Here is a 16,955-nt window from a genome sequence, read left to right as displayed (position 1 = left end):
TACAACACTGTGGTGGCTACAGGCAGTGGTATCGCTGCACAACAGGGGCATGTTCTGCTCCCTGAGTGCAGGGGAGTGATTTAATTGTTTCTTGTGCAAGAAATACGTATTACCAATACAAAATTGTTACTTCCTACAGTTAGGAAAAAAATCCTGACGTCTCCTAGTCATTGCATAGGTAGTATAGTTGGGGAAAAAAAAAGTCTTAATAAAGTTAGTTTGGAAATTCTCAGTTCAGTTACCAGCACTCCTTGGATTCCCTTTATGTAGAGGTAGACTTCAGTGGTAGGTGGCACTGGCACAGGCTGCCCAGAGAAGCTGTGGATGCCCCATCCCTGGAGGTGCTCAAGGCCAGGCTGGATGGGGCTTTGGGCAACCTGGGCTGGTGGGAGGTGTCCCTGCCCATGGCAGGGGGGTGGGACTGGATGGGCTTTAAGGTCCCTTCCAACCCAAACCAAACTACACTGTTATCTCTGGAGCCATGATTCAATGGTGTGGGTTTGTATCTTGTAATTCACCTGTGAAAATTCACAGGTAAGTGAATTTTCACTTCTGTGCCTGAGACTTGTTCCCCATGCATACAGGGAACTATAAAGTTGCGAAAGAGTGGGGCTGGGTGGGAGCTTGCCTATGGTGTGCCCAGAAAAACAAAATTTCTAACTAAGTTGCAGGTTCTGACACGGGTTTTGCTTGAAAGATAATTAAGATAGCAAGGTCTTAGTGACTGGAAAGTTCTTAGCAAAAATGTTTGTTCTGCTTGTTGTGTTCCTTAAAGTCTTGCACAAGTTGACTGATTTGATAGAAATCTCAAATATGATGTCCTTGAGAACTGTTCAATTTCAAAATGCATTTTAGAAGGCAACAATATTCACTTTCATCCTTATTTTTTCTGTACAAGGGCTCTGGCTGGAGCAGAACAGATGGCTATATGCTCTGCAGACTGTACAACTGCGTGGCAAGTAAATCTTAGAGGGAACACTGGTAAAGTACCTGACTGGTGAGGTGAATGGGAGATAAGGGAATGGCTGGGAATAAGATTTAATAAAAATAGGTGTCTGTACTTTTAACCACACTGGTGAAGCGAGGCCCTCTGTGTCCTAACTTTCTTACACCTCCCAATACGGAGCTGAGACACCCTCAGGATGTGCTCGGTTTCTTTCCCTCCTGCTGCTGCAGGTCCTCCTTCCTCTCCACGCAGCCTCCTGGCTGTGCCCTTTATTTTCCCTTCGCTGGGAGCCAAACCTTCCTTGTTACTGCTGACTCTGGAGGACCGGCCTGCTGGGAGGGCTGGAAAATCCTCCTGTCCTTGGCTCTGCTGCAGTGTTCGTATCTGAAATGCCACGTGTTCATTTGTCTGAAGGGTTTTGGAACAAAATACTCATTTGGTCTCCTCATGTAGGACACGACGCAACTAAAGCAGGACTTTTGTTTGAGTGTGTGGCTGCAGTCTGGGATGTGGAAGAGGTAGCTGCTGGGGCGGAGGAAAGAAACAACTGAGTGGTCAGGAGCTAAATCAGCCTCGTGAGTGCGGGCACGGTGAGAGTGCAGCTTGTGGTAGGGCAGGTGCCTCTTGGCTGAGCACTAAAGAAAGTGGGGTTAGGAAGAGAAGTGTGTGATGGGGTTATCAGCAGCTGTCCCTGCGGCCTGGGAAGGATCTGTCATTCCCGTGCTATCCTGGAAGCCCCCTGCTGCTTCACCCCTTGCTGGTGAGCTGCTCGTCCTCCCCAGCTGCGTGATTTGAGGCAAAGATCTCTAGTGCTCTACTGGTATGGACATGAATTATTTCTAAATTAGGAGAAAAACAGGACTTTGCAGTGAGCTTTCTGCAGGCTGATGGTCCTCCTAGCTGCTCCGTGCAGCACCAGGGGAATGCAGCTGAGACGTGTCAAAGATCAAAGCTGAGTATTAGAGGCATTAAAAGCAAATGAAGATGGCATGTCTGCAGCTCAGCTGCTGTGTCCTCTGTGGATAGGGTAACAATGGCCATTTCCCCAGTCTGGGATTACAGCACTTATCTTGGTACTTCAGGCCTCTTACACAAGCACCGCGAGCTGTCCATCTCCTGGCAGTACAGCAGAAGGCAGAAGTGAGCTGAATTTTGGGTAGAGATCACAGCAAGGATTTTCTTTGGGTAGGTGATGGGAGCTCTGCAGCTCCTCGCTGAGCATAGCTGAATGGCTCCTGAGAGCTGAGCGAAGATTTTTTAAGGGCAGGAAGCAACTTTGCCATTATTCTAATGTTCGTGCCTCCTACCTTTTAAACAACCTGTTTACAACCACTGCTGCTACGTGGAGCCTGCCCAAAACAGGGTGTGAAGTGACTTGAGCCTGTTGAAATTTTAAACTTAAGCATGGGGAGGTTTGTGCTGCTTTGTTTCCTGCTTGCTACAGAAGAAACCTGGGTAGTCACAGGTGAATGTCTCTCCTGGAACTGGAGATCACTTTCTGCTCTAAGCTATGCTGCATTTCCCCACCACTCAAAGTGAAGAGCACTTAAACAACAGCAGATGTAACAGAGCAACCCAGAATTGTAATAAAGACATTAACACTGGGGCTAAGAATTCAGTCCATTTGACTTGAACAGACATTTTAAAATAGGAATTAGGCATTCTCCATTATGTTTTTTTCATTCAAACAGGAGACATTTAGGAATGGTGGGGTAAAAATAAGGCTACCTGTTTCTGTTAGTACAGCGTGGGTGCGGCCACAGACCAAGCGGAGCCTCCTCCTGCGGAGCGCTTCCTCTTGGAGCTGTGATTAGTTGTTCCTCACCCTAACTCTCTTCTCAGGGTCCCGATGGTTCCTTATGCCCTCACATGGAGCCTCCTTTGGCTATGTATGTGATACCTCATCTGAAACGGAGCATTTTTAACAGCTTTGCCACAATAAGACACTCGTACAGTGGTAAATTTTCTAACATGCTTTAATGAAATTGTGATTATAAAGGTAATTTATAATAAAGCTATTAAATAAACAATAAGTTAAAACACGATACATTTATAGATGGTATTTCACATGGCTCGAAAGACTATCAGGTTCCAATACATTAAGACTTTAAAACAACATTAATATTCAGAGTGTATCCACCCCTATATTTACCATTGTAACACGTTTCAAGACTCCCCCCCACTTACCATTTTTGGTTACAGTCCCCTCATACGTACAAGGCTAGTGGAATGCTCGAGCAACTGCAGGATTTGGAAGACCACTACACAAGACAGGCATGAACGATGTGCTAGAAGCTGCCTGGGAAATATGGATTGTTTTTTTTTAATTGAATTGACGTTTCAGACAACAAATGGAAAGCGCTAGCATGCTTTCTAGAGTACAGGTGTGATACACTTAGGGGAAACGAGCCTTCATCTTACTTAACGCTACAGTTTCACAAATGCTTTAGGTTAGTGCTGCCTGGAGAAATACCCCACCTTCCTCTTGCCATTTGTTCCCAGATGCATCACATGCTGCCCTTCAGCCAGTGCACAATGTTTGTGCGTTTGCTCAATGAATCAGGCAGGGAAACTGAGCTTAAACTAACTCAGCAAGCGAACCCGAAACGGTGCTAGCTGTAATTCTGCTCGCTGCCCCTGATCCTGTTCACTGGGCAGGTGCACTGACACAAGAAAGATGCCAGCAGAGGGCAGGGACCCGGTGACTGGGCGCAGGAGGACTATTTCTGCAGGCAGCAATACAGTGCTACGCCAGTTACCAACATTTTGTGAAACTGCAGGGTTCAGCTTTGTCATTTTGGAACAAAGAACATGTTTTCGAACCAAGTTATAGTGCAAATCAAATAGTCAAGAGCAAAACAATGTAGTCTGCCAGAACATACAGTATCTCTCTTATCACCCCTCATTCCCCCCCCCTCCTCCCCAAATGCCTCAGCCCCTGGTGCCCCGTGACTGAGCAGAAATTAGATTTTGATGTTGAAGGGTGTACGACGCAGTGAGTGCAGAGCCACCAGGCAGCACCCACGCAGCAGTGTTCCGATATTGTACATGGGGTCTACTCCTCCTCTCTGTGTGCTGAAGGCCCACATGACAGTGGGCACGACGGGGGCTGCTACCGCCAGGATATCTACCAGGAGGCTGCTGTTCCAGTGCTTCTTCGTTATTCCTGTCTGAGAGCAAGTATTCACATACCCAAACTCTTCATCATGTGGCTCTGTAAAATCCAGTTCTTTCATGACCCGGTTATCATTAACTTCACAATCCACGTTTCTGTGTGGAGACTCCACAGAAGGCAAAAATTTGGCAGAGTTCGGACTGTTTGGAGTTAAGTCCATTACCATACCAGAATCCAGATCGTAGATTCCAGAAGAAAACTCACTCAGTTCCTTCGGTGAGGAAGGTGGTCTAGGGGAGGAATCTTGAGATATGAAGACATTTTGAATGAACCACTCCATTTTCAGGCCACGTGGCACGTCGGTCTGAACGGACTGTTCCACTGTCATGTTGCTGCTTTCCTCCTCTTTCTTAGAAGAAGACAGTTTTTCATCAGAAGCAGTTTCACGTGTCTCTCGATCCACAGCAGAACTGGAGGAAGATGGATCGCTCCCTTCAGAACTTGCGGTGGTTGAACTCTCCTTAAATAAATTGCTCTCGTTACTTTTGTTGCTTGTGTCCTCAGTGTCCTCTCTCCTAAACGCCTCACTGTCGCCCATCTCCCCCAAAGCCTGGTCCTCTGTGATGAGGCTGCCTGGAGTCTTGACATACAGTGCTAACGGCTTCCCTGGAGAGTCAGACACATACTCGTCGCTCAGAGAGCCTCTGTGAGCCATCTCCATCTTGTGCAGCAACGATTCCAGTTTCTTGTTTTGAACACTTATGTCTATGAAATATTTCTGAATGCCTTTGTCTTTATCTGCCAAGTTGTTCTTCATGGTTTCAATAACCTGCTTGAGTTGTTTAATTTCCTTCTTTGCTTCCTTTAAGGCCAGCTGTGCCTCCACACGGCAACACTCCTCTTCAATCCAGTCCTCCCTCATGCGTTCCAGCTGAGTTTTCAGCTCTTCTATTTCCGTCTCCCTGTAGCAAAAGAAAAATGTTGTAGCACTTGTGCTGACTGGCCAGCTAGAGTCAACAAAAGGCTCCACTGCACTGGGATGGCTAGGCAGAGGAGGTGCTCCACAGAGGAGGCAAATTCCTCCACGTGCCACTTGCTGACACTGCTGAGAGTCAGCAGAGCTGTAAGGTGGCTGCCAAGACACGCTGGCTGACCGCTAACCAGTCACCGACCTCACCACGCAGTCAGCAGTCTTGTGGCACTTCTGAGGGTTGTGCCACAATCCCTGAGGTGCAAGCGGTGGCCTGTAGGTTGGATCCAAGCAGTACAGCACTTGCACCTCACCTACTGCCTTGCCCTGGAGGAATGGAGAAATGCCTGCCTGGAAAGCACATGCAACACACTGTCCATGCCTGCAAGCTCTGTGCCTGCAGCCAGGGTAACGCTGCTCTCATGTGGCAGGCGAGCTCCAGACCTGAGAGTTGCAGAGGCTGGGCTGTCCTCAGCTGCACCCTCGGGTCACCGGGACTCTGCCTGGGGAGGACACTCAAACGCCCCTTCATGCCTGCTCGGGTTGTGTGTGCTGGAGACCCCGTTCTCAAAGCCCATTTTCAGTCAAAGAAATGACATCTGTCACTGTGTAATGCACATCGTCACTTCTTTGCTCAGCACCGATACAGAGGGCTATTGTGAAAATTTCAATATAAGCAACAAAAACACAAGCGGGCTCACTGGCTTGTGTAACCACTTTTCTTTCATTAGCGAATAAGGAGCACATTTTGAAGTCGTATTTCACCAACAGAGGTAGAATAGAAGACTAAAGTAATACAAGTTTGCAGGGATAAAACCGTTTTATGTATAAAAATACTTGGTGCTAAATCAGACTGACAAGAAATATCCTTTATTTTTAATAAAATTGCCTAATATTAGGCAAGTTCAAAGGGAAAAGAGCCAGCTTTATGCATAAATAAACTGTATGGCACGTATTTACTGAGCAGATGAAACCTGAGTACCTTGAAAACAACCAGTCTGATTATATTTTAAGTTTCTTAGTTACAACTTTACAAGGTGAAGAAATTAGTAGAACATTCAGGATTCCTAACCCTAAATGTTCCTGAAAAAACCTTTACAACTCTGATTTCTGAAATGAAATATACCTTTCTTTAAGTTTGCTCTCAGATTCCTTCAGCTTTGTTTTTAAATGTCGTACTGTGACTTCTTTCTGCTGTAGAGGAGTCAAATACTGCTCTGGATTTACTGGCTTAATGCCACGGTTCTCACCACAAGACAGGTATCTCCCAGATCGCCTGAAAAGAAAAAAAGACAAATAAACCATCACTCCTACAGTTCTTCAGCTTTGGCAAAAATAAAAATACCATACTGACTGACACAAAACTGAGTTTACACTTGACTCATCTGGGGCTTCTCAGTGTCAGCACAAGTGACTCACTCTGGTAAGTCAAAATACCTGAGGGAACTGCTGATATGTAGCTATAGTGAAATATTTCCTATTTATAGCACTTGGTCTCAGTGCAATTACACCAAAAGAGACATTTATCTTTAAAATAACAAGACATCCCCTCACCTAAAATGGGTGGACTGTTCAAGAGCAGACAGGCTATAGACACAGCTAAGTAAGTTAATGTAAGAACTGAGTTTAGCTTCACATATTAATTATGAAGCTGAGCATACTGAAACCCAGATTCACCTTTAGGTGTGTATCTGACATACTGGACTGCTGAGCTGTCTGAGAGAGAAAGGGAGATAGGGAAACAGCAGCAGCATAATGGCAATTTAGTCTCTGCACTGTGCGTTGCATCCTCTGGCAGGCATCTGTGTTCTTCCCTCTACAGGAAACTGCACTCCTTGGGTAGGTGCCTAAGGCTAGGCAGGGTGAATTTTTGCCTGAGTGTATAATATTTTCTCTAGTACCACACCCAACTCTCTCCAAAGCAAAAGGACCCTTATGTCAAAGAACCAGTAAATCCACATGGGAACTGATGGCATGAAACCACATGAAAGAGCCTGCCTTGAAGTGAAAACCAACTACAAGAGGCCTTTGACTGAGAGTAACCTTTAATTTTACAGTGCTGAAACAAAAAAGCTTTTGCAGTGGTAGGAAAATATGGGTTGGAGCACCCTGCTGACTGTCAAGCCACCAGCATGAGGAGTCACACCTACGCTAAGGAGCAAGATGACTTGCTTGGCTGTTCCCACATTCGAGTGCAGAGCACTGAACACTGGGATGATGAAATAAGCACTTGCCTCATTATTGGGCTGCTGTCACTTCCTTTGTTACTTCCCGAGTTACTGCTAGGGGGAGAAGCCCCATAAAGCTGTTGGAGGCTAATAGGATTCTGCTGATTTCTGCACAGTGCAGACAAAAGGTCCTTTTCACGGAGAGCAGGTGGGCTGGCTCCAGACTTGCAGGATGACGATCCACTGTTCCGACTGTAAGGGCCACGACTGGAGAGGAACCAAAATGGTTAAAGCACATTGGGTTATCCTTGTCACACAACCTGTTATGTCTTACTTTACATCCAAAATTGCCCATGAGATACCACTGGAACAGATAAGTAACTGTGAGCAGCTGGAAAGAGAGCCTAGATGTCATCAGCCACTGCAAGCTCTTTCATCAACTGTGAGGGTCTTAGTTTGAACTATATGATCTAGGAAACCTCTGGCATTCATTTGCACATTTCTCTGTTTACATTACAGTTCCCAGTGACTCCATCAGATCATCCGTGTTCTCTGAACCCCTGCCTCCATTAAGTAATTAGAGGGCTACAAACTTGACTAGTTCCAAAAGAACCACACTTCAGCTTTCCCCTGCCAGGCCTGCAGAGAGATGCCCAGCCTTGGAGGCTGACAGAGGCTTGCTGGAAGACCTCCGTCACGATGCGCAGCAAGCAGCCTGAGGGATCCCAGTGTGAAGTGGAAACAGATTTTGTTTGAGCCACTGTTCTTTTGTGCCTTTGGCAAACTGGGTGCTTCAGCTGTTACTGTCAGCTCTTTATTTGCTTAGATATAGTTTGAACCTTGAGAGCAGGCTGAAATGGCATTAAAATTGACAAAGAAAAGCAGTTTCTTCTTCCTTACAGTTTTTCTTGTACATACCTACCTTTCTTTTCCCTATCTTTATTAACTAACTTATTCATTGTGTATGCTTGAATGCAATTCATATCTGCACTGTCCAAGAGCACCTGGGGCACTGGGGACAGCTTTTAGAGGTGCACTCTTCATTTGTTCAGTTGACACGCTTTCCTACACTACTGTGCTGCTACCTTCGGTCTCTACTGGAAGTTGTTCTTCTAAACTCTAATGAAAGGGCAGGTTTCAAAAAATACGGAAAAAGGCAAATCTAGCCAGCAAAAGAGAAGGCTCAAACATAAAAATTAAAATACCACAGAATTATGAAGAGAAATCTCTTCTTAAAATTGTCTGAATTGGTTTCCTCCCTTCTCTGAAAATGGAACAGTTTATCAGGAACAGATGGCTGACTGGCTATGCTGCAAGCCTTCATCACAGTGCTGTGGTTTGGGTGAATTTATAATTATTCTACAATAAAGTGCAGGACTGTGGTTTTGTGACACACTGAAATGTTTCATAGTGAGTTAAGACAAACAGTTAAAAAAGAACATGTTACAAAGGAGACATCTCTTTCCACTTTGTACAGTACAGCATCAACTTTTGTGTAATAACACAGCAATGTATTTGAAGGAGCATTATTACAGAGGACTTCTATCCAATTAAGTAGGTTAGCATAGTCTAATATTTATGTTTATATTTAAATACACAATAATAAATGAAATTACACGTTCTTGTCATTTTAGGGCTTCATATTACACCTGTTTTTTTTTTCCACAAATAATAACTTTATAGTATTAGATTTAGTCCAGAGAGAGCTTAACTGATCCTTATTTTTCTAACAGTCTCATGCTACAGATAGGAGATTGTTCATTAAGCATCATTCTGCTGATCTCTGTACACTGGGCCACATTGGAGAAGTCTGTGTGACTTCAGCATATGGGTATCCTGCTGCTGGTCCCAGTCTGCTTGCCAGCTCCTCTCTCGTGACTCCACAAAGGGCAGGAAACAAGTCTTGTCAACTTGAACTCTTTCCACCTACTCAAAAAAATGTACCAGCAGGGATTGCGTGGGCAGAGCACAATGTGCACTGCTTCATCCAAACACCCCAGTATTCACAAGCTGTCTAGATCTGCAGTTCACAGATGATATGGAGAAACTTACTGAAATCTTTCAATGAAAGGTTCATTGAGGTAGATAACTACGATCATCTTTTTTATTTGCATATAATTTTAGTTATAAATGGATGAGGGTGTTTCAGAATGGAACATTAAAGGCGATATTGTCAATTCTTCCTACAAAAAATAAGGTCATAACCTGGAAGAAGTGATATTGTACACATTAATTGCAAGATCTTACACTGCAGTCTTTGCACTAGGTACACTTGAAATATACAGGAAAATTTAGTTTGCTTACTTGCGAGAAAAAGAAAATCTTTTGTTTCCAGCAGCAGACATACGGACTTCAGGAACTGAAATACTGCCCGTGCTGCTTGAGGAGCTAAAATCAGCTTCACTCCCTGGAAAGGAAAAGGGAAGAGTAAAGATATGATGGAAATTATAACTCAAAGGCTGTTTGCAAAATAACAATGAATCACAAGCATCCTTCCTTTGTCTGCGTTGTGTGAATCTTAGAAGTTAGATGAATTTTCAAACATCCCCGAGGACAAGCACTGGATACATTCCAGATTTTCAACACTTCTTCGGAACTGGCACTTCAATAAGAGCACAAAAAAAAAATTTGGACACCATACACCTCACTCTACAGAAGCCATTTTGGAACCAGGCTAGAAACATTTGTTATGGCAACCTGTTTGCTCTCTCACAGCTATCAGTATATGAATGAAGCTGCTCACATGGCTCCTTCAAGAGCATGGTGATTAAACGCATCCAATTGTAACTGCATTTCTCTTGTTTCAAACCATATGATAATAGTATCTGCTGGGAGGAAAGCTGCTTTTAGGTTGGTTTCTGAGCTGATGTACGTGTATATGTATGTATACATGTATATAGGCTAATAGGCAATGTACATATTTATCTGCCTATATATATGCAGGGTTCCATGTGGCACAGAAGCGTAGTAAGGCAGTTCTAACAGCTTTAAAATAATCCCATAATAATAATGCCTGGCTCTCAAGTGCTTCTTGGGTGTTAAGCCACCTATCTGATTACTGACTTTCTATAGATTACAGCCTGTATATCCCAGGTGCTATTAAATATGAGACAACTGCTCGCAGATCGCTAAGGTCAGTAGTAGATAAATGTACTAACACAGTCTTACCATGTGGAAGAAAACCCTATTGTTAGGATTTATTTGTTTGTCACTCAAATGGCCATTGTACCAAGCCATTTCCAAGTCTAACGCTGCAGGGTCGCAATGACAGATAATAGCTTTATTTGAGGGAATGTAAATAACTTTTTGAGGTCCTTAAGAACAGCTGCTCAGCGGGAAGGCACACAGTGATCACTCAGCACCTGACCCCTGAGAACTGGTAGGCACCTCGCAGCCGCTGCCTCCTTGCACCACCCAGGACGGAGCAGAGGGCGGTGGGTGCCCTGGTGCCCTCCAGACGAGCTTTGGGATGGCTGAGTGGCGGCGAGGCTCCGGACAAGCCTCCTGCCTGAGCCCTCCTGAGGGCTGAGGACAGGACCCTGCGGGTACTGGCCCCTGGTGCTCCTACCACAGCCACCTGCCCCACTCAGCAGCTGAGGTCTTAGCAGAGAACTCATTTTTGCTATAAACCACGTTTCCACGAGGGGGAGATGCAACTACAGCTGCTGTGATCCCCACCATGGCAAATAAACCTTTAAGTTCATAGATCCTTCAACCTTTAACAAAGCTGACAGGCAGATCTTATGCTCCCGAATGTGCTTGGAAGAAGGCACCCTCAGAGCACCTCTTCGCAGACACAGGCTGAAATGGGATGAAGCATTTAGCAACCACTCCTAGTGGCCTTAGGTTCATACATGTTCTGATTTAACGCAGTATTTTCCCAATTTCGGACAGTCTGAGCGCCAGGATTCACATGAATCATGACTCCGACCCGTCCACCCAGTCTCAAATACCAGCTGGCTTTTCAGCAAGGAAAGCGCTGCCCTTCCTGTGACGTCCTTTTGCCGCCTGCTTGGACGCTGCAGGACTCGGCAGGATCCAGCTGGTTTCATTGTTCTTTTTTAGGCTGCAAGGCCTCAAGCTATAGATCAAACTTAGGTACCTGTCACACATGTGAAAGTAAGGGAGTGCCACAAACTCAGGCACAAAACCAACCTCAGCTCAGTCACAAGCATTTAATGGGGTCCCTTGTGAAGACAGGGCAGAAGTCCACCACACGGGGGAAATATATTTCAGTGTCTTGGCTCTTTTCACACTGTAGAGCTCCAATAAAAGCAGTATTCAAGGAACATGTCTTCTGCTCCCCACAGAAAAGACAGCTCCAAGCCACAGCTGTGGGAAGAGGGCACAGGCGGCCCAGGAGTGGGGGAGCAGCGCAGCTGGCCCTGAAGCCGAGCGACAAGTCTGTGACAGAGATGTAACCGTGCCTCCTCACTAGCAAAACCTGCGGACCACTAAATCGTAGAGGGCAGGGATTTTACAAGAGGAGTTTGTTCTGAAAGAGCCTCCACCATCTCACTGATGGATGGTGTGTGCCAGGGCTGCCGGCGGCCCTTGGTGCCAAGCGTCCCTCACAGGAGGGTGACGTGAGGCGTAGGGCCGCAGTGGCAGGCGCGTGAGGGCAGCCGGGGTCTCCATGGGCTCGCAGGTGGCTGTAGGCATCACTCCCTGTTTCTCTGTGCTTCTCATTCGGCCCAGCCCAGCCCGCTCCAGGGTTTGATTTCAAAGCATGGAAATTCATAGCTTAGTTCTCAAAAAAGCTGTCCCAGGGACCCAGTTTTATCACCCCTAGCCAATCCCATATCCAGTTCAACATCCCTGATAACCAGACCCGGGGTGACCCAAGTCGCTACGGCTCCAAGCAAATCGAAACCACATGCAGAGGCAGGGAAGGGCGGGGAGGCAGAGCGACAGCTCTGCTTTGTTCCATAGAATATTTATATCGTGTCTACAAATGCAGATGTCAGTGACCCTCTCCTTGGGGAAGTGAAATGACCGTGGGACATAATATCTGAAGCTGCAGCAGTTTTCCTGATAAACAAAGCACTCTCATCTACGAGATTACAGTACAAACAACACTGCCTCAGAACCACACAAATCTACTTTTACAAACAAGACCCGAACAGGTAAACACGTCGCACGGATTTCATACCTCCGATGTTGAGGCCCCCAAAGCATTCGTGCCCTTGCAAGACGCCAGCAGCTTTCCAAAGCCCAGCACTGGCTGCTACACAGAGAAAGGAGCCCTGGCCAGGGCTCATCTATGATTAAGCAGACCACATCATAATCAGATCTTGTTATTGAAAGCATTTCAAGGAAGCAAGGCTTAATAATAGCCTCTCCCTGACCTGTTTGGCTTGCAGCGTAGTGCTGGGAAGGGCTGCCAAGCTAGGTACTGCAGATGTGATTTAGCAGAGCCTGGAAATGCAACCACCTCAGATGCTGAGGTTTCTGAAAGACTGGAGCGCATTTGAAACCAGGAACTGCTTCTGCAGAGCAAGAATTAACCTTTCTGGCCCCAATTCTGATAACAGCTATATACAAGCTTACCACTGAGCACAGGAGAATACTCATGCTCAAAATGAAGCATATGTATATTTATAGGATCTTCCAGAACATTTTATAAATTAAAGGGGTCGTTGTCTGTAATGTTTCCAAGTGTGTTAGTTATGTTCAAGCTAGCTCTGCGTGTAACAGAGCTCCACAGTAATGTTACTAGGAGAACTAAAAATATTTTCTCCTACTTGGTAGGTACCTCTACATAAAATAACCCATATGATATAAACTGCAAGATTCTATTCTGGGTATTACTTCTATCTTAAAAATGCTCTACAAGAGCACAGACAGAAGCAGAACGCAGCCCCTCACCCTTCCTACAGCCATTTTGTGACTGACAGCAGCCCAAGGAAGCCTGTTGACTATTTTTGTTGCTGTGACAATGTGACTGCAAAAGCTCACAAATGCAAGCAGCAGAACAGCTCTCAGAAGCAGCATTAACCATGACAGCAACTGGCATCTCTCAAAAAAAAATTATTTTTTTTAATCCGAAATGGCCATAACACTTGTTTTGCCCTGATCTGAGGCTCCCCTGTTGTAGAGAGCTGCATCACCCACCCTTTCTCACAACAGACTCCACAGGTCAAGCTGCCAGCTTTTGAGGGATCTTTTGAAATTCATTCATATAATCTTCCACGCTGCAGCCGCCTGGCACCACAGCATCAATAGGCTGCTGGCAGGCGAGCTGACACAGGAATATGCTCTGACAGAAGTGCTGGCGCAGCCCGTCACTCCGGCCGGCCTTGCAGCAGGCTCCCGAGCCACAGCACACGCATGCTGCAGGCAGGGCGGAGCACGGCCACGAGCTGGGAAGAGCACCAGCTTCTGCTGTAACATTTTACAGAATTGCTTCTTGTCTTGAATGGGTATCTGAGATGCAGGAGCAAAATTGTGCAGTGTCTTTTGTGCAAAATTGGCACTGCCCCTGCACTGCTCAGTAGGCAATGGCACCGAGCTAACAGCATGATCCCACCAGCATCGTGCTCACTGCTGCCTTTTAGCCTTCTTGCTGCCCTGACGGCACTGTGACAGTCACGTAGCTCTGGCCAGCATAGAGGGGAGGAGAAAGGAGCCTCCAGCCATGTGACTGCAGGGTGTGCAGCCCCATGTGGTAGGGGCATGTGGCACATGGGTGCAGGACCACAAAGAGCTACAGAGAAGGCGGCTGAAGCCTGCTGGGTGGGTGATGGTGCTTATCTGTGCCCCGACCAGCCATCCTGCTGCAGCGCTGCAAGTGGCTGGGCAGCCTCAACTCATTGCTCACGGCCAAATTCTCCATCCTATACGTGATGCAATTGCAAACTTAATTAAAATTAAGGAGGAGGAAATGATGCCTGTGCATGGCCAGGTAATCCTGCAGTGGGCACTGCTGTATGTTTGTCCCGTTCACGCACCACAGCTGTTGCACCTACATTTGTGGCTGTAGAAAAGCCGCATCTTCAACCCTGCTCTGTTCATTGCCTCAGCCACAGCATTATGATAATGACACAGTACAGTGACCACGCAGTTCACTACACTTAGAGCTTTTACGGGCAGAACAGATTAGGTACATTGGGTCCACCAGGACAGTATGCAAACACCAAAATACCACATCCTGTATGTGGTAGCAGATATGTTTCTTACACGGACTGACACACAATAACCCCACATACATGCCTGGAGGACAGCATTCCACATTACAGTCTGCTACGTCTAGCCGGTACAGGTGGTCAAATACCACACTGTACCATCTTCCGGCCTCAGCATTAAAATTTTACTTGTTCTTTAGCACTTAATCTTTTTCCTTTCAAAAGATTAAAGATGCAACTTTCTTCTGTGCATTCTATTGTTCATTTTCTATATGAAAAATAAGATTTAAAGCATGGAAACATGGAAAAAGTTCAAGTAATATTTGCATCAGGAACACTGATAACTGATTGGCAGAACTGGCTTCCCAAAACTCAGGAGGCATATGAATGAGCTTATCAAAATTTAGTCTTTTTGTGTGTCAGATTTACAACTTTATTATTATTTCATAGCTGCCAACATATGTAAACCACAGAATTTACCTACCTTGTGACTTCATAAACACAGTCTCTTTATATATATCAGTCTTGATGCTAAATTTTGCATATAGTCACCCAGTGAAACAGAGCTGTAAATAAAACAGGGCTGACAGAGACAGCTTGTCCTTAAGATGTCAAGCACTTAAATTCACTGAGCTTCCTTGCCTTTAAAAGCATCCTGTTATATGGCAATGGGACCAAACTATGCATACGTGTTCACCAGCAGCAAACAGAGAAATAAATGGAATGCTGTCTCTGCAGACAGCTTTATTTAGAGACCCCAGGGGAAGAGATAGGGCCTGACTGTGCAAAAACTCCAGCAGAGCCATTAGGAGCAGCTGGAAAAGCAGACAGCCTTGTAATGCATGCTTTTGAAAGGATCTGTGGTTTTAAGAGATTTGCTTTCCTTTATCTTGAAGCCTTCAATTCATCTCGCTAGCTCTGCTCTCTACCGGCACAAGCAGTGTGTGCCCTGGCAATACCAATGCTGTGTCCTTTCTGCTTAACATGGGGATTTTCCTGCAGGGTTGTCCTCGTGCACCACAAACAACCTAGGGGAAAACAGCCCACTATCCCCATGCGCTGACAGAAGTAAGAAAAAGAAGCTGGAAAGTGGCAATGAAGTGTTGCTTTTCTTCAGGTGGCACCCTTAAAATCACCTGTTTTGAGGGCAACATCACCCAGTGGACAATGTGCTCGATTTTCAGTGCCAGGCCCGTAACTGACAGTGGTTTTTGTTTGCAGTGCCTGATCTTTAACTTACCACTTATTTGACTTACTACATGTGAGAGTTCTATCTGGGACTTGCTATTCTATTTTACACCACACAGTAACAAGGTAAAAGCAGATATATTCCTGTGCCCAAGAAACAGGATGTGAAGCTCTCCTCCCTGTGGACTGCTATAACTTTTGGGTGACACAAGCTGCTCCTGCATGCTCTCCTGCGCATGGCTCATACTCTTTTCCAGCATGATCTCCACAGTAAACGGAGGAAGGTGAGGACTCCCAAAAGACCACAGTGGATCAGGATCTCTTAGGAGAGGTGTGGATTTGAATTCCTTTAGTCTAAGGAGAGTGCTACACTCAAATCTTTTGCCTGAGCTCCAGCTGCTCAAGGAAGCTGTTTTGGTGTAACTGCTGCACTAAGCGTGGTGCTAACACTAGTGGTGGCTGTATTTCAAAGAAATTAAGTGTGCTGGTTGTCTGAACCGACACGGAACCATCTAGCTGCAGCAAGGATGTTTGGAGTGAATCTGAGACACACGGGGGCACACAAAGGACTACAAGAAGATGGCTCAGTCAGGGAGTCAGGCACTTTCCTCCAGCATTTCCTATGGACTGGTGGAGGTGTTTTCCTGCCTAGCATGAAATCTTGTATCTTGTAATCTGGAATCTTGGATAACAAACTCCTAATTTTATATGCAGTTTAGTCATCAAGCTCAGACTTGTAAGTTGCACCCCCAGAACCAGACGACAGGGCACAGCAATGCCTGGCATCATCCACCCTGAAGGGAGAACAGGCGTATCCTCCCCTCTCCCCCTACATTGCCCAATGAAGATAGCACCCACCACGCTTGGGTGGACAGCCACCCAAACCTTTCTCCCACCAGCCTGCAGTGCTGCCCACACAGCACTGTTAACCCCAGCTCAGCTGCTGGCATGCTCCAGCCACAGCCAGTATAACCTGGGCAGCTGGCAAAGGGGCAGCTGGAAGGGATGTGGAGGCAAACTGTCACTGCGAGCCTCCACAAACTGTTCAGAACTGCTGGGTGAGGAGCCTTCCAGCTCAGTATCAGCTAGCAGACTTCTGGGAAGATCTGCAATGCAGATCCTACTTCCCAGTGTTTGAATCTAAACTGGACTTTATAAACGATCCCTTCCATTCAGTCTGCTGGTTGTGTGATCTGAACTATTTATTCTTCTTGATTTTTGCTCATCTTGCTTGCTTACTCCTCTGACTTCGGAATAGGATTTGTTATCAAACAATCTAATCAAAATTTATCTCATTAAGCAGTTTTCTGATCTCATCTAAGTACTATGGTTTTGGTAGTAATCTGAACTGTATTAATGCAAACTCTAAACACTGCACATCTCAAAGTGAATACAGAATGTGACTTGTGTATGCTGTGAAACCACAATCAATCAAGCTCCTCTC

The 16,955-nt window shown here is 45.8% G+C and overlaps 1 protein-coding gene across 1 annotated transcript in view; it reads right to left on the bottom strand.

Annotated features, from left to right (window-relative positions):
- Positions 1-2,904: 2,904 nt before the first annotated feature.
- Positions 2,905-16,955, bottom strand: part of SYBU (syntabulin) — a 41,259-nt gene continuing 27,208 nt past the window's right edge. Inside the window, exons 4-7 of the mRNA XM_027452617.3 lie at positions 9,504-9,606; positions 7,266-7,466; positions 6,158-6,307; positions 2,905-5,023 (exon numbers count right to left, since the gene is read on the bottom strand). Of these exons, the coding sequence (XP_027308418.3) occupies positions 3,910-5,023; positions 6,158-6,307; positions 7,266-7,466; positions 9,504-9,606 (1,568 nt within the window). The 3' untranslated portion in view covers positions 2,905-3,909. The remainder of the gene's footprint in view (positions 5,024-6,157; positions 6,308-7,265; positions 7,467-9,503; positions 9,607-16,955) is intronic.

Source organism: Anas platyrhynchos, chromosome 2 (genome assembly GCF_047663525.1).
Source record: "Anas platyrhynchos isolate ZD024472 breed Pekin duck chromosome 2, IASCAAS_PekinDuck_T2T, whole genome shotgun sequence".
Classification (NCBI taxonomy): domain Eukaryota; kingdom Metazoa; phylum Chordata; class Aves; order Anseriformes; family Anatidae; genus Anas; species Anas platyrhynchos.
The sequence above is the reverse complement of the archived record's forward strand: the minus strand, read 5'-3'. Positions and strand labels throughout refer to the sequence as shown.